At 47.0% G+C, this 19,335-nt stretch overlaps 2 protein-coding genes, 5 non-coding genes and 1 pseudogene across 10 annotated transcripts; 2 read left to right on the top strand and 6 right to left on the bottom strand.

Moving 5' to 3' along the window:
- The first annotated feature begins 180 nt into the window (after nt 1-180).
- On the top strand, nt 181-1,240 carry LOC105742568 (annotated as a pseudogene).
- A 5,165-nt stretch (nt 1,241-6,405) lies between these two features.
- Nucleotides 6,406-13,275, top strand: Idh3b (isocitrate dehydrogenase 3 (NAD(+)) beta). Of its 3 annotated transcripts, none has more exons than XM_004634237.2 (12): nt 6,406-6,489; nt 6,629-6,703; nt 6,835-6,933; nt 7,033-7,153; nt 10,797-10,857; nt 10,932-11,064; nt 11,170-11,303; nt 11,397-11,499; nt 11,595-11,741; nt 11,955-12,049; nt 12,145-12,205; nt 13,147-13,275. In XM_004634237.2, exons 1-12 carry the CDS (start codon nt 6,454-6,456, stop codon nt 13,225-13,227), a joined length of 1,146 nt encoding a protein of 381 aa, XP_004634294.1. In that variant the 5' UTR covers nt 6,406-6,453; the 3' UTR covers nt 13,228-13,275. The 3 variants fall into 3 exon arrangements, with proteins under 3 accessions (XP_004634294.1, XP_004634293.1, XP_023574334.1); XM_004634236.2 differs by having other exon boundaries at nt 12,822-13,271; XM_023718566.1 differs by lacking the exon at nt 6,406-6,489 and having other exon boundaries at nt 6,808-6,933; nt 12,822-13,238.
- Nucleotides 12,692-18,443, bottom strand: Nop56 (NOP56 ribonucleoprotein). 2 transcript variants are annotated; one of them, XM_023718565.1, is made up of 13 exons: nt 18,374-18,443; nt 18,132-18,221; nt 17,701-17,815; nt 16,881-17,042; nt 16,540-16,738; nt 16,022-16,209; nt 15,788-15,939; nt 15,531-15,631; nt 15,029-15,177; nt 14,679-14,800; nt 14,361-14,498; nt 13,341-13,737; nt 12,692-12,701 (listed from the first exon to the last, which is right to left on the bottom strand). In XM_023718565.1, the coding sequence occupies exons 1-12, from the start codon at nt 18,374-18,376 to the stop codon at nt 13,360-13,362; spliced, it is 1,797 nt and encodes a 598-aa protein (XP_023574333.1). In that variant the 5' UTR covers nt 18,377-18,443; the 3' UTR covers nt 12,692-12,701; nt 13,341-13,359. The 2 variants fall into 2 exon arrangements, with proteins under 2 accessions (XP_023574333.1, XP_004634291.1); XM_004634234.3 differs by lacking the exon at nt 12,692-12,701 and having other exon boundaries at nt 13,277-13,737.
- Nucleotides 14,568-14,638, bottom strand: LOC111817529. Its single transcript, XR_002821704.1, has one exon. It is a non-coding gene; the product is annotated as a small nucleolar RNA SNORD57 (small nucleolar RNA).
- LOC111817530 lies at nt 14,891-14,960 on the bottom strand. Its single transcript, XR_002821705.1, has one exon. It is a non-coding gene; the product is annotated as a small nucleolar RNA SNORD56 (small nucleolar RNA).
- LOC111817532 lies at nt 15,386-15,469 on the bottom strand. The gene has a single exon (XR_002821707.1). It is a non-coding gene; the product is annotated as a small nucleolar RNA SNORD86 (small nucleolar RNA).
- Nucleotides 16,338-16,467, bottom strand: LOC111817531. The gene has a single exon (XR_002821706.1). It is a non-coding gene; the product is annotated as a small nucleolar RNA SNORA51 (small nucleolar RNA).
- On the bottom strand, nt 17,177-17,244 carry LOC111817534. The gene has a single exon (XR_002821709.1). It is a non-coding gene; the product is annotated as a small nucleolar RNA SNORD110 (small nucleolar RNA).
- Nucleotides 18,444-19,335: the final 892 nt, after the last annotated feature.

Here is a 19,335-nt window from a genome sequence, read left to right as displayed (position 1 = left end):
AGGCCTGGACCAGCAGACAATTCCACTTGGTTTTATTACAGAAGGGCCCTCATTCTGGGCATCTCCAGCAGCATCCAGGCTGTGTGATTGGCCACTGAATTTGTTTCCACAATTTGTAGCTCCAGGGAGGAATGTCTAACCTGCCAGTCTTTCAAACAAGACAGCTGGGCCCCTGGCAGCATGAAAGAGTGGAAATACAGCAAGACTCATCAAGGCCCGTGTTGGCCACAATTGCCAACACTGCCTTGAGTTCTATCTACTGAGCAGAGCACATGTGTGTTTCTGATTCCATGTAGTTGGTACTAGTTTGAACCTGGACAACGTAAATCATCAGCTTAGCCAAACCACCAGTGTACCAGGCCAGGCAGTAGGGGACCTTCTGTGACTAAAGAGTCTCGCTGAACCAGCAGATTTACTTTAGGTGGAGAAATGAAGAATAAATTTCCTCTGAAGAGATTTCTGCTGCCGCTATTCCAGATAACATTAGGACTGGACCAACTGTGCCCCTGAAGTGTAGCATTTCCATCTGAATAGTAAGGCCTTTGTCCCCTTCGCTTAATAGCCAGAATCCAAGTTGACATACTTCTAAGTGGGATTGCCAGGTTGGAATGCTGTTTGATTTCTTTGGGTTAATAAATAAGATAGTAGGAAATACAATTAGTGGAGATTGAGCCTAGGGCCTTTGAACTGAGCTATGCCCCAGAACTTATTTTTAATTTTAAGACAGGTTTTCACTAACTCACTAAGTTGGCCAGGTTGGGTTTAAACTTATAGTCCTGATCACAGGTCTGCACCACCATATCCAACTGTTTTTGTTTTAAAAAAGGATGTCTGTCTCTGATCATCCCGCTGCTGTCAAGATGGCACTGCAGAAGACAAGGAGCCTAAGAGGTCAACCTGGAAGTTTAATGTGGACCTTACTCATCCAGTAGAAGATGGAAGTTTTGATTCTGGACATTTTGAACAGTTTCTGAGAGAGAAGGTTAAAGTCAATGGAAAAACTGGAAACCTTGGGAATGTTGTTCACATTGAACGGTTCAAGAATAAGATCACAGTTGTTTCTGAGAAACAGTTCTCCAAAAGATATTTGAAATATCTTACCAAGAAATATCTTAAAAAGAATAATCTTCGTGATTGGCTTTGTGTGGTTGCATCTGACAAAAAGACTTGTGAACTCCGATGCTTCCAGGTTAGTCACGAGGAAGACGGATCAGACTCACAGGGCTCTGCTTTTTCATAAAACAAATGAAGTATATGTGAGAAAGAATCATCCAGAAATGGGCTTTTAGTTTATTGAATGAAAACATTTCATTCTAAAAAAAAAAAAAAAAAAAAAAAAAAAAGATGTGCTTGGTGGCAAGTCCAGCAGGTGGCACTGTTGGACTTGAAAAGGGCCTGGAGTAATCTGCCTCGCTGAATCTTTAACGATCTGATTTTTTCTTTCTCCTCTTGAAAGTCTGTACTGTTTCTTCTGGACCATCCAAGAAAGTTCAGGAATACTCTTTATGTTAAGTTTGGCCTGTACATAATGTTGTGGTCACTTAGAGTGTGCTAATTCAGAGAAGCCCGACGGGGCCAGAGCCGGGTGTGTTGCACCTGTCATGTCACTGCGGAGTCTTGATTTCCGCCTGTCCAGCCTCCACGTTGGTGCAACTGAGAACATAAGGCTGGGTGAGATGATAGATGTCATCAGTTTCCCACGATTTGACCTAATAGCTTTGTGGAAGTTTATTTCAGATGGTTCCTGACTTACAATGTTGCTACTTACAACCTTTCAACTTTGCCATGGTAGAAGGCAAACCCGTCCACCTGTCCTGGCTTTCACTTCCAATAAGTTTCATGAGATACCCAGTACTTTATTGTCATAAAATAGGCTTTGTGATAGATGATTCTGTGCCACTGTGAATTAATGCATGTGTTCTGAGTGCATGTAAGGGAGGCCAGGCTAAGCCACGATGGCTAATAGGTTAGCTGTCAACTCAAAGGATTTTCAACTTAATGATATTTTCAATTTACAATGGATTTATTGGACTATAAATTCATCATAAGTTGAACTTCTGTACTTGATAAAGGTAGAATTTCTCACCGGGAGGAAAGATATGTTAATGATAACTCAGCCAATTAGCTGAACTTTTGGAGAAAAAAAGGTTTCATCTTTCACCTTTACAAAACTAAATTTCAGGTAAAGTAATGACCTATTCTGGGGCTGGGGAGATGGCTCAGTAGAATAAGTGCTTCCCTGGCAAGCACAAGGGCCTGAGTTCAATCCCCAGTTCCGAAAAAAAAAAAAAAAAAAAAAAGACCTACTATGATATATACACAAAGATAGTGTTAGAAAAAATATTTGAGAATAAACTTATTGTCTTAGGTAGAAGCTAAGAAACAAAAGCTTTGAGGGAAAAGGATTTGGTTGTATACGTATCATGAAATGAGCTCCAGGCACACGTGAGAGGAGTCATTTGGGGTACTGTGAAAGGGCTGGGGTGCCCTGCTCTTCTTGTCTCTCCCCCTGGTGATTGAAATGCCGGAATCAGAGAACGGTCTGGAGATGGAGGTTATGCCAGGTGGGCCAAAAGCTCACAGCCCTGTGCCTCTGACACTGGAATGCGGCCTTCCAGCCTTGGATCATGTGTTGCTCTTGTTTAGGTTGAGTGTTCTATGGTACCACTTGCAGCTGGCTCCAGGGTGGACGTACCAGCCTGGGAAACTGAGTTCAGCTCACTCAGTCTCGTAATGACCTCTCATATATCGGCAGATCACTCATTATTGTGGCGTCTGGTGCTAACTAGGGGAGGTTCCATAATAGTTAGAAGGGAAAAAAATCTTCCATGACTGGAGAGATTGGTGAAGGGACATTTCAAAGGTCCCAACCAGACATCCCATTATGAGGCCTTCGTGGAGACTGAAAGGCCAGGAGAACTTGCTGAGCTCACAGAACAAGAATGGCCTCCCTGGGCATAATAGCATATGCGTAGAGATTCCAGTACTCAGGAGGCTGAGGCGGGAGTGTCACTCTGAGTACAAAGCCAGCCTGGACTACAAAGCGAGACTCTATGTTAAAAAAAAAGGAAAAAAAAAAAAAGGTCTCATCTCTTTGGCCTGGGAATCTACATCTGTCCCCTTTATTGTGATGACAGATATCTAGTGTTATATCAGCAGAATTTTATAGTGTTAGACTGGGTTCCAAATTTAGGAATGGAAATAATGTTATCCTCAAGAAAATTAATATTTTCTAGAAGGAGACTGGAAAAACCTGGCACATTTTTTCTCATTCCCACTATATGGCATATACCAAGATGGCCCCCAAGAGCCCAGAGTGCTCCCGGTGGGCTCCTGTCTGGAGCCTGAGGGTGTGATACTCATCAGTGAATCTGCCAGTGAAGCACTCAGAGCTAAGTGTGATGGCGGGAGGCAAGCCTGCTTGGAGCCGGTGGGTCACGAGGCCAGGTCCATCCCTCCCTCACTCCTCCCTTGGTTTCACTCTCTTTTGCCTGCTATCATGAAACTGGTAAAGCTGAGGTCTACATGGATGGAGTAAAGGAGAGCTCAGCTGCTCTTCCTTCTCTGCTGTGCCCCTCTGCCATGCCACTCTGCATGGAGCCAGTGGATGATGGACCCAAACCTGTACAAACTATGCGCTAAAATAAACCTTTCTTCTTACAGTTGTGGATGTCAGGTATTGTAACTCATCAAAAAGAAACTAAGACCCCCACCCTAAATGACCTGAAGTAAATGAAAAAAAAAAAAAAAGAGTAATCTTCCACTTTTTCTTCAGTAGATGCCAATTAATCTCAATGATCAATTTGATTGTATTAAGAGACTGAGAGATGAGTGGATTTGAGCATGCTAAGTGGCTAACCTGTTGATGATCTCAGAGCTGAATGGGCTATGAAAAGGTGCAGCCTGGCTGGAGGCAGTGCATGGTGGGGGAATGACAACTACATGTGGTCCTTTCCTCTTGGACTCTTCCTTTGCTCTCTACTTTCTTTTTCTTTTTTAAATGAATTAGTACAGGGTCTACAGGGTCTCACTACACAGATCAGACTTGTAGTGATTCTCCTGTTTTCAGCCTTCCAAGTGCTGGGATTACAGGACTGTACCACCACACCATCTCAGTTGCCACTTCAGTGTGCCCCTGGGGTGGGGCCGGCATGGCAGGCTGGGGATTGAACCCCAACTGCATTCTCTCCCTTGTCCTGAAAGAACACCCAGCCACCTTTTAGGATTGATGAGATGTCAGACCGAGGGCTTAACTAGCAGTTTTTAAATTTTACTGTTCATCATGTGGAGGAGCCTTGTTTAAAATGTATTTTCTGGGCCTGGGGTGTATAGCTCAGGAGTAGAGTGTGTGTTTAACATTACCAAGTTCACAGGGAGATAGCTCAGCAGCATAAGCACCTGCCTAGCAAGCACAAGGTCCTGAGTTCAATCCCTGGTACCAAAAATAAATAAATAAATAAATAAATAAATAAAAATTTTACCAAGCCCATGAGGTTTCATGTCTCAGTGATCCTTCTGTTTCAGTCTCCTGAGTATTGGCAGTACTCAGATATGTGCCACCCTGTCTGGCCTAGGACCGCTATTTCTAAAACAAGGCACACAGGATTCCTGCTTAGCATAGGCTACAGCCCAGGGATATTGGGAAAAAAAAATTAACTCTTTTTTTTTTGTGTGTGTGTGGTACTGGGAATCGAACTCACAACTTATATCCCTGACCCAGGAAATGAGCTATATCTCTGGCCCAGGAAATAGTCTTTAAAGGCCTTCATTGTCTTTGGCTGAGATCTGATGTAGATTAACAATTTATCTTTCATAAATTTCTTTCCTAAGTTTCTTAAAATGATTAAGGCTCCTGAGCGAACATTGACCATGTAAAAACAAAGGAAGACATTTTGTACTTTCAAGATGACTTCTAAGAAAACTGCTGATAAAGCATCATGATCAACCACAGTTCCCGGAAAAACAGGAGTAAACTCCATGTACATAAAAAGATGCTCAGACTTACACTTAGTGCAGATGCCTTTGTGGCACTATCTGCCTCCTCCCTTGGAGGCAAATTATCCCTGTATCTAGTTTACCATGTACTCTACCTGTACTTCCGTATAGCCACCTGCGTGTTCTGAGTTATCTCATCAAAGGCATCAAAAAGGACCCCTCAGAGAGGTTTACAAGGCCTGGTTCCTCAAGCCACCAGAACCCTGCTTCCTGTTGACACTGGGATTTGGACTGAGCAAGTCTGAGATGGGACTGGAAAGCCTGAATTCTTAACAGGTTGTGCTGGTGCAGTTGGACAGATGATTCAAAGGTCATGGGAGCGCATGTTGGGGGAATTGCTCAGCAGTCCGAGTGCCTGCCTGGCAAGCACAAGGTCCCAAGTTCGAGCTCCAGTACCGCATGCCCAGCCAGCCCCAGAACCCCAGGTACAACGTGCTGGGCCTGGAATCCCAGGTGTGGTGGCGCATACCTTGTGTCATTTTGTTTTCATTCAGGTAAACAACATGACTAGAATCTTTAAAAATCTAGTTTGAAATTCATCTTTAATCTCACCTATTGTAAATAATTTCCAATATCAGTTGTGGGCTTTTCCTGAAGAGTTTGAGCCTGGGACAAACTATTAGAGAAATTGTCCATATCAACGAACAAGATCCTATAGGAAAAACAATGGAACTTAACACAGTGTAACTGGTAGGTCAGGACGAGAAAACAGGCAACCAGCTACCCGGTCCCACGCGCCGGGAGGTGTTCTAGTACTGCTCCTAGAGCCTGACATCCAAGTGTTCAGTCACTACTGGTTAAAAAAACAATAAAAAGCAAGAAACATAGACACAAATAATGGATATTAAGGAGATACCGGCAGGGTGTGGTGGCGCATGCCTGTCACGCCTCACTCTGGGCGCCTGAGGCAGGAAGCCCGCCAGGTTCAGCCCTGGCTGGGAGGGAGGGGACTGGGCTCAATCCCCAGTACTGTAAAGGGCCAGGGGGAGTCGGAGAGCAAGACTGAATGAACTACTCCTACGAACTGTTTTTCAAGCTCAGCTGATTTCTTCCTTTTCTTCCCTTTCTCCTCCCTCTCCCCTTCCTTCCTCCCTCCCTTTCTCTTCCTTTTTCGGTACCGGCAATCGAACTCGGGACCTCGCGCTCGCTTGCCACACAGGCGCCATGCCACTGAGCGACATTCCCGGACCCCGGGGATTTTCAACTCGAGTCCTTGTTGATAAAGTCACACATTCTCTTTTAATGTTATTTTGAAGTTTCAACATGTTAAGTACGGCGACTGAAAATAAAGCAATGACAAGGTGTCTCCGTGTTTCACCACCCCTAAACTGGAGAGAAGCCAGCCGGCAATCCGCGCAGGTAGCTGCGCTCAGACCTACAGCGCATCTACGCAGGCCAGAAGGAGGCGGGGCTGCGCTGGCTTATGACGTTAGTCCGGTGCGACTTCCTGCGTGGAACATGGCGTCTTGGAGTGGTGTCCGCTGGCTGACCCGAGTGAGGGCTGGGGATACGTTGGCCATGGGGCGGGCGGAGGAGCGGAGGATATTTTCCAGGGTTTCCTAAGAAGGACAAAGCATTGCGTTGTTGTGGTCTGAGAATCCCAGGTCTAATCTCGCTTGTGTCTTTGTCGCAGGCAGCTGTTGCCGCCCGGAACCCTGGGGCATGGAGAGGTCTGAGTATCTCGGCCCCTGCGAATGCGGCTTCTCAGGTACGCGCTAGGTCTAACTCTTATTTTCGCCCAAGCGCCTGTCGCGTTCTCGCGTCATCTTGCTTTCTTCCCACCCTCTTTCTACGGCCCTGCTTCCACGCCAGCTCTAGCTCGGCTGTCCCCATTCACAGGCTCAAGACGTGAGGGTGGAGGGCGCATTTCCTGTGACCATGCTGCCAGGAGACGGTGTGGGGCCGGAGCTCATGCATGCTGTCAAGGAGGTGTTCAAGGTGAATGGCCTGGGGTGACCCCTCAGGCTGCAGGGGAGCTCTGGTGATTTGGAAAGGACTTGCTCGACCTTGACTCTTTTTTGGGACCTGTCCCTGAAGGCTGCTTCTGTTCCGGTCGAGTTCCAGGAACACCACCTGAGTGAGGTGCAGAATATGGCCTCTGAGGAGAAGCTGGACCAGGTGCTGAACTCTATGAAGGAGAACAAAGTGGCCATAATTGGTATGTGTTCCACCTTGCCACCCTGCCCATATGTCATTATGTGTCATTTAAAATCAGATGAGCAATGTTCATTAAAGTTCTCTCTCCATATACGAATACATCAACTTTCTAGAGCTCCCACTGCTGATACTTGGCTGGCTGTTCGTTTTCATTGGAAACCCGTGAGTCATGCCAAGTATCAGCTGGCTGTGCAGGAAGGCTGCATAGTTTTGGTGTCTTGTTCTGAGGTGACATTGTTCATTAAATCTTGTTAAATGTGTTTCTAGAATGACCCTTCTAACTGCCCATTTTTCTATCTTGCTCTATTTACTGTCCTCGTAGATATTTTTGGCTTCCAGTTCTGCCCCTATTGTCTAAGTTCTTCATATCTTTCTTTAGAAAGATCAGTTTAGGGCTGGTGAGATGGCTCAGTGGTCTAAAGCACCTACTTAGAACAAGCTTAGCAACGCACATGGACCGCGGTTCAATCCCCCAGCCCCACATGCCAGCCAGCCCGCCCCACCCCCTGGTGGGCTTAGCAGGCCACACACACACACACACACACACACACACACACATAAATAAAAAAGAAAGAATGATCAGTTTAATGTTCCCAGGTCCATTTTTAGCACAGAAAATAAAGTTCTTAAGTTGGACGTCGGCTTTTCTGCCTTGGTTTCCACAGTATTTGTTCTGTGCTTTGATCACACTAGACCTGGTTAGTTTCCAAATATGTGTACTGCCTTGGGCTGGGGAGAGAGCTTAGCGGCATAAGCACCTGCCTGGTATGCACAAGGTCCTTAGTTCGATACCCAGGATCGTAAAAAAAAAAAGTCTTTAGCAGATATGTGTACTACCTTGACTTAATGCTATTTCCTCTGCCCAGAAGGTGTTCCCTTTGATACACGTGTCAGAATCTTCATTTACTCATGATACAGTAGGAGTTTCTTACGGCTACCATAGCAAACTACTACCATCTTGGTGGCTAAAATTAATCAAAATTTATTGTCTCAGTTCTAAAAGCCAGAAGTCTGAAATTAAGGTGATGGCAGAGCAACAGTTCTTCCAAAGGCTTAAGGGGAGAATCCTTTCTGCCTCTTCCTGATGTTCCTGAACTTGTAAATGAAGTTCTTGAGTCTTTCCCTTAATTTTCATATGGCTTTTCTTCTTTGTGTCTCTGTATCAGTATTTTTTTCTTTTTTTCTTTTTTAAATATATTGTGTACAGAGTCTTAAGGGATCTCACTAAACAGATCTGACTCATACTGATTCTCCTGTTTTCAGCCTCCCAAGTTCTGGAATTACAGGCGCATGCCACAACGCCCAGTATCACTCACTGTCTCAGGGCGCCCTGAGGGCAGGCCAACATGGTATGCTGGGGATTGAATCCTGGTCCCTGCGCCTGCCTAAGCAGGTGCTTTCTTCTGCTGAGCTATCTGACTGGCCCTTGTATTTATTCTTTCTTTCTGTTTTTCTTTCTGTCTTTTTGGTACCGGGATTGAACTCAGGACCCTGTGCTTGCCAGGCAAGCACTTACTCTACTGAGCCATCTCCCCCCGCCCCCACTTTGTTTTTGAGACAAGATTTTTTTTTTTCTTCAAAGTTTTATTGATAAACAGCAATGAGACAGTTTCAAATCAAATTGGAAATACAGTTTCAACAAATAATACACTGCATATATTCTTCTTAGTGGTTAATTGCTGTACAAGATGCGGACTTGTGATCCTATTTACAAACACCATTAGAACAAATCATTCTATTCATTAAGAGAATGCAACTATATATCTATCCCAACCACTTTGAATACACAGATACAAAATGGCCATTCATAGGTATACCCCATTTTTTCTAAGTTCCGTTATTGACTACTATAGGTGTGTAAACTCAGCAAAATATTCTAAAAGAGTCCAGTAGTCCATAATAGCATTGGGTCTTCTGTTTAACTGGCAATGTCAGAAATTATTGACCTGAGTCCCCCACAGCTCAACTTAACAGCATGGCTTTATTTCTTATATTTCGTCTTCATACTTTTCTACTGGATGGTTAAGACCAAGGTAAAGCAGGACCTATGCAACAAGGGTTGTAGCTTTTTGGTCTGAGAAGGTCAGTGAAATGCCCTCAGGATTTATTCTGAGATCCTGTACCTCAGATTGTAGAACCTTTATCAGTGCAGCCATGTGGATGAGTCACGGCCATTGCTTGGCCAATGTGCTCTCTGTGAAAGCCTGAGAGAGTGTCTTCTCCCCATGTGACTCTCCTTAGGCCCACTCTACGTCATCGATCACTTTCCTCTTTGCCCCCATAATCTTCTTGATCAGAAAATTTGGGACACTACCGAGGTACATGACGTTACAGTACAAGTTCTCATATGTCCTGAGTCTTAATTGACCTTAGAAGGCTAGGGCCAAAATGTTGGCTTTCCTTGTATCCCTCGTTTTTCTCTAATTTTGGTCTGCAAACTTAGGTTGTTAACCATCCAGAAGAAAAGCTTATTGTTATTATCAAACGATTTAGGCTATCAAGCTTAACCTCACTATCTCACTGCATTTCAAACATCTTAGGCATAAGAGGCAAGATCTTAATACTAAGTCCAGGCTGGTCTTGGACTCACTGGTTAGCCCAGGCTGGCCTCATATTTACAGCAATCTTCCTGCCTCCAGACCCAGCTCAAGAATCTTAATTATATTTACAAAGATCCTATTTCAACATAAAGTCACATTTACAGATTCTTGGGATTCAAGTGTGGACATACTTTTTTTTGAAACTTACTGTATGCACTTAACCTAAGGTCTTACTGAAACATCAGCTCTTCTGTGACATTATTACCAGAGAGGACTCCTTTGTGTACATCATCTCTGCATGTTGCTAATACTACTCCTGTGGCGTTTATTGCTTTTTATATTAGTTGTGTTCTCCCAACACATCGTTTGCTCCATGAGGGCAGGAGTTATATGGTTTTTGATTGATGCCTGTTACCCAGCATAGTCTGTTTTTCAGTAAATATTGGCTGAGAAAATGCCAAATAAGTGTACATAAAAATATCAAAGATCATAGATCACCTAGCATTGTTTGTCACTCTGCAATTAAATCCAGACTCTTACGTGATAAAAGTAAAAAAAGAGGTTAGCCTCTTCTTAGGTCACTTTGAAATTTCAACAAGATGGTAATTAAAAGTAAAGTAGTAAATGTTTCTTCTCTTTTTTCCTTTTTGAGACAGGGTCTCACTACACAGTTCAGGCTGGCCTTGGGCTCACTTTGTAGCCTAGGCTGGCCACAAATTTGTGCAGTCCTCTTGCTTCAGTCTCCTGAGTGCTGGGATTTACAGGTGTATGCTAACATACCTGCCTTTAAATATTTCTGATTTTATTTTATTATTTAAAAAATACTTCTGAGCTGGGGATATAACTTAGCAGCATAAGCAACTGCCTGGCAAGTGCAGGGTCCTAAGTTGATTCCTGGTGCCACAAAAAAAAAGGGGGCCACAAAAAACAAACCCTTCTGATTTTAATGTCTCTTACCCCTCACACTTAGAAGCAATTTACAGTCAGGTTTGGGAATGGGAGATGGGAACTTGGGTTGTATTATGTTCCTGGGGAATTGGACACTGAGCTCTGTCCTTGGGTTTGGCTTGTGCCTGCAGTGCTTCCCCTATTTTGTTTACACAGGAAAGATCCATACCCCAATGGAGTACAAGGGGGAACTAGCTTCCTATGATATGCGGCTAAGGTAAGTGTGTACAAGGGCTTAGCTCAGAGGAGTGCTGGGCAGCTGCCATAGAACTGATGTCTGTCCATTCTCAGGCGTAAGTTGGACTTGTTTGCCAACGTAGTCCATGTGAAGTCTCTTCCTGGGTATATGACTCGACACAACAATCTAGATCTGGTGATTATTCGAGAGCAGACAGAAGGGGAATACAGCTCTCTGGAGCATGAGGTAAGGCTCTGGAAGCTGGGGAGGTGAGTGTGGAGGCGAAGGAAAGATGCAGTTCCTCCTTGCCCTTCTCTCCATTGTCTCTCAGCTGCTTTCTCTCTCATCTAGAGTGCAAGGGGTGTGATTGAGTGCTTGAAGATTGTTACTCGAACCAAATCTCAGCGGATCGCAAAGTTTGCATTTGACTATGCCACTAAGAAGGGAAGGAGCAAGGTCACAGCTGTCCACAAGGCCAATATCATGTGAGGGGCATGGCTTTGCCTAGGATGAATTCCTGGGGAGGTAGCCCCCTTGCACTCTGCTGGCTGATTTTGTTCCTTTTGGCCCATGAACAGGAAACTTGGGGATGGGTTATTCCTCCAATGCTGTGAGGAAGTTGCTGAACTATACCCCAAAATCAAGTTTGAGACAATGATCATAGACAACTGCTGTATGCAGGTGAGACCATCCCCATGTCTCCACTGGCATGGTACTGAGGTGGAGTGGGAAATGGAATTCAACTGTCTTCTTTATTCCTACATCTCACCCCCCAGCTGGTGCAGAATCCTTACCAGTTTGATGTGCTCGTGATGCCTAATCTCTATGGGAACATTATTGATAATCTGGCTGCTGGCCTGGTTGGGGGAGCTGGTGTGGTCCCTGGTGAGAGCTACAGTGCAGAGTATGCAGTTTTTGAGACGGTGAGTGAGAGCATTTGCTCCCTCATCTGTGTCTCTCTGTGACCTCAAGTCTCCTGTTCCTCTCTCATCCCAATAATACTCTCTAATGATCCTCCCCCATCTCCACTCTTCTTGGTGACACTGGCCTACTGTCTACCATAATGCTTCTTCTGGAACCTTGACCTCTGCAGGTTTGTGCCTCCTTCCAGTGACTTCGGCCTTCTCTTTCCACAGGGTGCCCGACACCCATTTGCCCAGGCAGTGGGCAGGAATATAGCCAACCCCACAGCCATGCTGCTGTCAGCTTCCAACATGCTTCGGCATCTCAAGTAGGTTGAGAGGCTGGAGGTGGTGAGGAGAGTGCGGGTGGGGAACTCACAGTAGTGTCCTGAGGGCCTGACTCCCTTCCTGTGCCCATCAACAGTCTTGAGTATCACTCCAGCATGATTGCAGATGCAGTGAAGAAGGTGATCAAAGTTGGCAAGGTGAGTTTGGAAAGGTGCTGGGGTCAGAGCAGTGGCACAACACCCTGGTAAACCTGGAACGGGCCTCCATTCTTGCTAGGTCCCTAGAGTATCCGTCTATGACGTTCAGAGCCTTTTACCTCCCTCTTCTTGGCTGTTTCATCCTCTTGGTCTTTGCCTCTTTTTAGTTTCCATCTGCTATTCCTTATCTGCTCTATCCATTGCCCCGTTCATGGGCCATCTGAATGCAGAATGTGTAGCTGGGGTGGCACAGCGGGGCTTATAGGAGGCAGGGCGAGGTGCCAGCTTTACCTTCTCCGTGCCTGGGAGCCCATCTTCATTCCTTCTCCGTGCCTGGGAGCCCATCTTCATTGCCATTCCTCCCTCCTGGTCTTTTCATTTCGAGGTGACCTCAGCCTGATGTGCACTTCCCTGTCTCTCCCTTGTGCTCAGCCTCCTGTCCTGCCGTGGCTGCAGCACTGCAGTGGCTCAGGAGAGCAAGCTACTCCCTCACCTGCTGCCTCTTCCATCCCTGCTGCACAGCACCTTGGGGTCCCACGTCTGATCACATTGCCCTACCCTGCTTCATGGGCTCTCTTCTTTTTTCCCCCACGGCTGTTGCCGGTGGTGGCTGTAGGTGCGGACTCGAGACATGGGCGGCTACAGCACCACAACGGACTTCATCAAGTCTGTCATCGGCCATCTACACCCCCATGGGGTCTAGAACCCTTTATTCCCTCCAACCTCACAAGGACCATTACTATCTACACACCCATCCCTTCTGTTCAGTGGACCAGTGAAGAGACCTTGGCCTCTAGACAGTGGATCATAATTGCTTTCCTGGGCAGCGCCTAGGTCATCCCAAGGCTGGCTTCCTTAGGGAGCTGTGTATGTTGAGTGACGATGGTGGGTTATCAGGGATGGCACGTTGGCCACAGGATGATTGCCATTCTCCCCCACAGGTTCGGACCTCCGACATGGGTGGCTATGCTACTTGCCATGACTTCACTGAGGCTGTCATTGATGCCCTGTCCCACTCATAGGTCCTGCCCACACCTGTACAAGGTGTTCAATAAAGCATATGTACTGATTTTGTGGATTTGTTTTTATTGACTGGGATTTAGGGGAAGGGATGGGAAATGTCACCTTGGGGCACTCCCCAGGGAATGTCCATTCTAATCCTCCTGGGATGTTCTTTGAAGCTTTTTCTTTTTTTTCTTGATACTGCCCTTGCTGGCAACAGCCTCCTCAGGCCCACTACTGACTGGCTCGTCCTTTGAAGACAATTTTCTTTTTTTCTTGGGGATGCTTCTGGCTGCCTCTTCTGGTTCACTACCTGTTTCCTCCTGGGGTGAAGATTTCTTCTTCTTTTTGGGTGGATTTGGGCTACCACCAGCTGTCTCTTCCTGGTCACTACTAATCAACTCTTCCTTGGAAAAAGATTTCTTTTTCTTGGGTTTGGAAATAGAGACAGATGGACTATCCATTCCATTCTCCTGAGGAGCCTCCTCAAGTTTTTGTTTTTTTTTCTTTTTGGGTTTTTCTTGTATCTCCTAAAGGTGAAAAGAGGCATTGAGAGGCGTTATCTATGGTGTGTGCATGCATTTAAAGTATGCCCAGTGCTTTAACTTGGAAAGCCCACCCCCCAGTTACCCCCAATTAGAAAGTTAAGGAGAACATGTAAAGAAATTTCTTCAGCCCTCTAATCTACGCAAAAACCCTCCGTGCCGGTCATGATAGATCCATCGTGCCAAATTCCAAAGGAAAAAGTGAAGCCGTGTCACAAATGGCACTAAATGCCCCAGGGGAATAGTTCTAGTCTGGCATGTGGGAGACCTCCCTGCACCCATGCAAAACTGAAACCATACCAGTTCTGGACACACATCTGAGAACAAGCAGAGCAGGAATTTACACTACCCCTGTTGAGTCCTGGGAAGCAGTCGGAGGACAGAACAACTTCCCCAGGGAGCGGGTGTGTGCTATAACCAGCTCTTTGGGCTCTTGAGCAAGTTGTCTCAGCACCTATTTCCTTCCTATTAGAATCAAGAGGTAGTTTAGGTATTTCAATCCAAAACCTTGGATTCCAGACCACGGCTTGAGGCAGCACATCCCTCAGCTCTGCTGCTGAAAATCCTGTTTCCTAGGCCCTTGGGAGGGCTGGCTTGCTGAGACTGACCTCATGTTCCTCTGGCGTACTACTGTTCTCTGAAGATGCCAGAGCAGCCAGTGCAGCCAGCCGCTTCTTTTCCTTCTTCAAGCGTTTCTTTTCCTGTTTCTCTAGCTTCTTGGTGATTTCAGCAGCGGCTTCCTCTGCCTGGCCAAAAAAAGTGCTGAAAAGACCTGTAGCCCCCTAGCTCACAAGAGCCTCCCTTCCAGCTTTACTGGATCAGGCTCATTAAATCAGTTTTTTGCCTCCACTATGCAAGATCAGGTCAAGATAGTTCATCACCTCCAGCAGCCAAGTGTTTACCACCACCCAGCAAAGCCCACTGACCTGAACCATTGCCTCCTTCATAACATCCAGATTCTTCCGTGGAATCTCTCCGGTCTCATAGAAGGACAGGCGCTCCTCAACTTGTTCTCGAAGCTTCTCCCCAAACACACTGGTGGGTACCTCTGTACGTGTGTTATATTTATGTGTGGGAGAAAAGTCTGTCAGGCCCCAGAGTGATAGACTACCCATCAGGATTCTCTCTACCCTCAGCTTCACTCAGACCCAATGTATCAACACTCACTAGGAGAACTCTGTTGACGAAAAATGTTACCATCACTGTAGAAGCTGCTAAGGTAGCCAGCCCCCCTTTACCTCCCAGCCCTACCAACTGCCAACCCGCCCACCCATACCAGAGAAGCAATCAATTCTGGAGGCAATACTGCACTTGTTTGCCAGGTATCGGGAGATGCGACCTTTGTTCTTGGCAGCTGCTCGGCCAATGAAGGTGGAGTGGAAAATGAGTCCGTATTTTGGTGTGTTACCCCTTGTCTTCAGGGCTCTGAGAGAATATGTAGTGGAGAATTTAATTTTAATCCTATTAACCAAGGTAGCTGCTCCTCTTAAACCCTCCCCTCCCACATCTCTAACATGAGCCTCAAGCTAGGCTGGATCATCTAACCAACACATCAATCCATAACTACCAGAGGCAAACGGAAGGCATCCAATGTCGCTGACCTGGAAACTTCGTCCCTTTGCTGGGCCCTGGGAATCACTCAGACACCAGGACTGGCCATCACCCCCACCAGAGGTCTGCATGGGTCAGGGAGCCCTGATCAGCCATCACTGTGATTCCCAAATAAGTAGTGCGCACCACAAGTGGCACCTGATCTGGGCAGGTGCCCTCACGGGTACCTGAACAGGGCCTTTTCAGCCCCAAGGATCTGCACTGTGGATGCCGGGTACTTGGCCAGGTTGGTGAGACTGCCAGCATGAGCAATGAGACGTGCACCTACCTGGAAAAAGATCAAAGGAGTAGAGATTGCTGACCTGATCTGCACACCCCTGCTCTCCCCGTCACACCAAACTGGAGAAGATACTGTGGATCTACAAGTATAGCAGTGCAGATTGGCAACATTCACGTCCCCCAACTTGTGTTCCCCATGACGCACCGCTTCCCCAATTAGGGCTGACAGGCTAGGGGCTACTTGGCTCATCTTGGAGCGGAGGTAAGTGTGCAGGCTCTGGCGGTACTCTGACAATGACACCACACGACTGGAGAAGCTCTCGATGTTTATCAAGTCGATGGCAGATATGTCCATGCCTAGGAAACACCTAGTATGAAAAAAAGGAGCTAGACATTCAGAGTCCCATACCTTTTGCCAGCTGCCAGCCTCTGCACTGACCCATGGAGGACCGAGAGGCATCCAAGATAGCCTTAGCCTTGGCCCCATCCATCGTTAGCTCCTCCAGCTTCTCCAGTTTTTCCTCATTCAGCTCCCTTCGGTTTCCAATGAACTGAGCAAGGCGGCAGTATGTAGCATTGTCATTGATGATTTTGACCAGCTCTGGAAAGTGATACCCATACCATTCCCTACAAAAAGAAATAATCATTCTCTGACCCAGCTTCCACACCTCTAAACAACAAAGTCACAGCCTCAGCCCTTCCCATACCTATTTTGTCTAGAGATATCAGGAACAAGCCATTCAAATCTCCCTGAAGCCTGTTTCCCCATTCACAATACAGACAAGGCACAAGCCTGGGCTGAGGTGTATATGGGGCAAATTTACTCTTCCTCCCTTTTCTATACAGTCAGCATAAAACACTGCCTGTGGTAAGCACCAGGAGGCACTACTGCAGCCTACATGGCCCTAGCTATGGGAATGATTCAGTCTTGACCTCAGACCAAACACTGCACCTTACCTGACACGCATAGAAAAGGTATTGATGTCTTTGTCCAGCTGGTCGAGGAGGCTGATGGACTGGATGATCATGTTATCCACTCGGTTCACATTAAATTTAACTTTGGCACGAGAGTAGCTGTGTCCCAGTCCTAGCTGGGCTTTACAAGCTGACAGATCTGTCAGACCCTTAACCAGGTTGTGGAAGTGCAGACGAACTCCTAAGGGTAACACGACTGTTAGCAAGAGATCTGAGCTGGCTCCTGCACCCACAGGTAGGCCTTCCCAGAAGCAACCTCAAGGACCCCAGTAGGCCTTCAGAACCTGCTCTTGAAATTGTCAAAAAATTCAGGAGTATCTTACCTCGTAGGATCTCAGCTATCACACCTCCAGTCTGGCAGTTATATCCCAATTCCTCTTGTATAGCAGCACCAATCTTGGGGTCCCCAACTCCCAAGAGTACTTTCTTCTTTTTGGACGGCAAATGGGTCTCCAGGAGCAGACGGAGGTCCTCATGAACGATGCCTCAGGGAAAAGAACACAGCTCCCACTAACATACTGACTGCTTAAATTACAAAAGGATCTCATTTATCTCCTCAGTTTATACTAGTCCTTAGAGCCTGATGAGATGGCAGGCTTCAGGCTCTCCCCTTCAGGCATTGCTCAGAGACATAGAGACATCAGTGACATTCAGGGGATTGACAGATTTCACAAGTCATCACTGCAAAGCCTGGCTTGATGGGAGAAAATGAACTTAGGTCCAAAAGCACCGGTATAATAACATACAAAGGCTATAACCTATCCTTAAGTATTCAAAACCTGATTTGCCTTCTGGGACCAAGCCCCCTTTTCTTGGCCTTTATCAGAATAGCCCTTTCCAATAAATTGAAAGACAACAAAAAAACCCACGTACAATATTTGTGTAGACAAACTTGGACACAGCCCCTCCGGCCCACTTGGATTTATCATTATAACGCCAACAAGGAAATAAAACTTAAATGCTAGATTGTGTTCTATGTAACACTTCTCCATTCTTCTCAGTGAGCACCGTTTTAGATCTCATCCTGTAAATCTCAAATATTACCCCGCACACATCACATTCGTAACTTAAAAGCCAAATACTATTAAACCCCACTCAAAACTATTAGCAGAAACCTCGCCTAGTATCTCCCTGTGCACTCACCTTCAGACACTGCATTGGCATTTTCTAAGGCAACCTGGGAAGAGGAAAATGGACAAAAGGCCACCAGGCGAACGATGTTGTGGAACTTGCCTAGGTTGAGCACACACTCTTCCACCTGTAAGGAAAATGATAGACGTCTTCCTTCGTTTTAACATCTACAGCCAGTAAACGGTCCCGGCCTTCCTAAAATATGCCGATGCCTGAACCCCGTACCTCAAGCACAACTGTATTTCTACGCAGTATGGAAGGCATACCGCTCATCGCTCCTAAGCGTCTCTAACCGTGAATCAAGGTAAAGACCGCATGCTCCAGAGCCCTCCCAGCCTAGCCCCCCCCCCAGCGGCCGGCCACGTGGGAGCGCGCGGTGCATGCCGGGGCTCGGCAGCCCGGGGGCTGCAGTGGAGGCGAGCAAGCCCACCGATCTCACCCACCTGAGGCAGCAGCAGACTGATCTCCTCCACTTCCTTGAGCGCCAAAAGCGCATAGCCGACGGCGTGCTCGAAAAGCACGTGCAGCAGAACCTGGAACGAGAGCCGGGGTGCGCACGTCAGCGAGGATCCCAAGTTGGTCCGGCCCCGCTGAGAGCAGAACCCATCTCAGGGACCGGGTGGAACCCGAAGCTAGTCCTACACCACGGCCTTCGCATAGCCCACAACCCACACCCACTCCTCACCATGGCGTCAGCTCTTTGACCGGCTCGCAATGCGGATGGCAACCTCTGGCGCGCGGAAGCAGGCTCCGGAGGCCACGCCTTGTTCGGATTGACCAATCAGATGTCAGGGACGATACCATTGCTGGTCCTTCGGAGGAGGATTCTCCAGGTGGTATCGTCCGGAGGCGGGGGCGGGTAGCGCGGAGCGCGGGTTAGCTGGTCCTTTTGGGTTTCTGCGGCTGCGCGGGACGTCGCGATGGCTGGTATTTTTCTCCGTGTGGAAGCCGCAAAATGGCTCGGAAGAGCACTAGTTGAGCTAATCCTACCCCGTAATCTCATCGTATAAGTGATGGGTAGCAAAGCTCAATGCAGTCGGAGCGAGAGGTTGCACGTGGGCCGCCGCGGCTTTCCCGGACAGCGTCGCTGAAGCGGCGCTGGTGACCTCGGCCCAGACCCTCTGCGCCCCACACCGCGGACCTCTGCACCCCCTCTCGGGGACCACCCCCGGGAGCCTGGCGGGGGGCGCCATTTCTTTCCTGGACTGGAGCGAGGCCTGGAACGTTCTGGTGCCAGCCACCGCCCCCCCCCCTTTGATTCATTTACATTTTCTTTACTGCTTTTTTTAAAAAGCAAAAACAAGATGGTGGCAGGAAATAATGTAGAAAGACGATGCACGTCACTCTAGACCAATTTCTTGCTCTGCTTCACGCCACCTAGCTCCTTTTGCGCGACCACGTGTTGCTATCCCTCTGAAGTGGCCTTATATTCTCCAAAGCGAGTAGCTCAGAGGGAGTGGGAGCTGTTTCCCTTGCCTTCCGCCTTTCGCCTTTTGGCATTCAGGTGATGGTTTTAAAATTACTTTTGGCTTAAATAATTAATATTAGAGATAAAAGGTCCAAACTGGTTATTCTCCCACCCCCATAATTTTATTGAGAAAACCCTGGTTATTCTTAAAGGGTCTGTGCCTTGGTAGATTAATGTTT

The sequence above is a fragment of the Octodon degus genome, unplaced genomic scaffold (assembly GCF_000260255.1).
Source record: "Octodon degus isolate 3935 unplaced genomic scaffold, OctDeg1.0 scaffold00060, whole genome shotgun sequence".
In the NCBI taxonomy this organism is placed as follows: domain Eukaryota; kingdom Metazoa; phylum Chordata; class Mammalia; order Rodentia; family Octodontidae; genus Octodon; species Octodon degus.
The sequence above is the reverse complement of the archived record's forward strand: the minus strand, read 5'-3'. Positions and strand labels throughout refer to the sequence as shown.

What these genes read in the sequence shown, in the direction of transcription:
- Idh3b (XM_004634236.2), top strand. Translation starts at nt 6,454, where the DNA reads ATGGCGTCTTGGAGTGGTGTCCGCTGGCTGACCCGA. An exon ending in GAACAAAGTGGCCATAATTG is followed by an intron (nt 7,154 to 10,796) that starts GTATGTGTTCCA and finishes TTGTTTACACAG; the next exon opens with GAAAGATCCATACCCCAATG. An exon ending in AGTATGCAGTTTTTGAGACG is followed by an intron (nt 11,742 to 11,954) that starts GTGAGTGAGAGC and finishes CTCTTTCCACAG; the next exon opens with GGTGCCCGACACCCATTTGC.
- Nop56 (XM_023718565.1), bottom strand. An exon ending in TGCCAATGCAGTGTCTGAAG is followed by an intron (nt 17,043 to 17,700) that starts GTGAGTGCACAG and finishes CTTTTCCCTGAG; the next exon opens with GCATCGTTCATGAGGACCTC. An exon ending in GATAGCTGAGATCCTACGAG is followed by an intron (nt 16,739 to 16,880) that starts GTAAGATACTCC and finishes TGTTACCCTTAG; the next exon opens with GAGTTCGTCTGCACTTCCAC.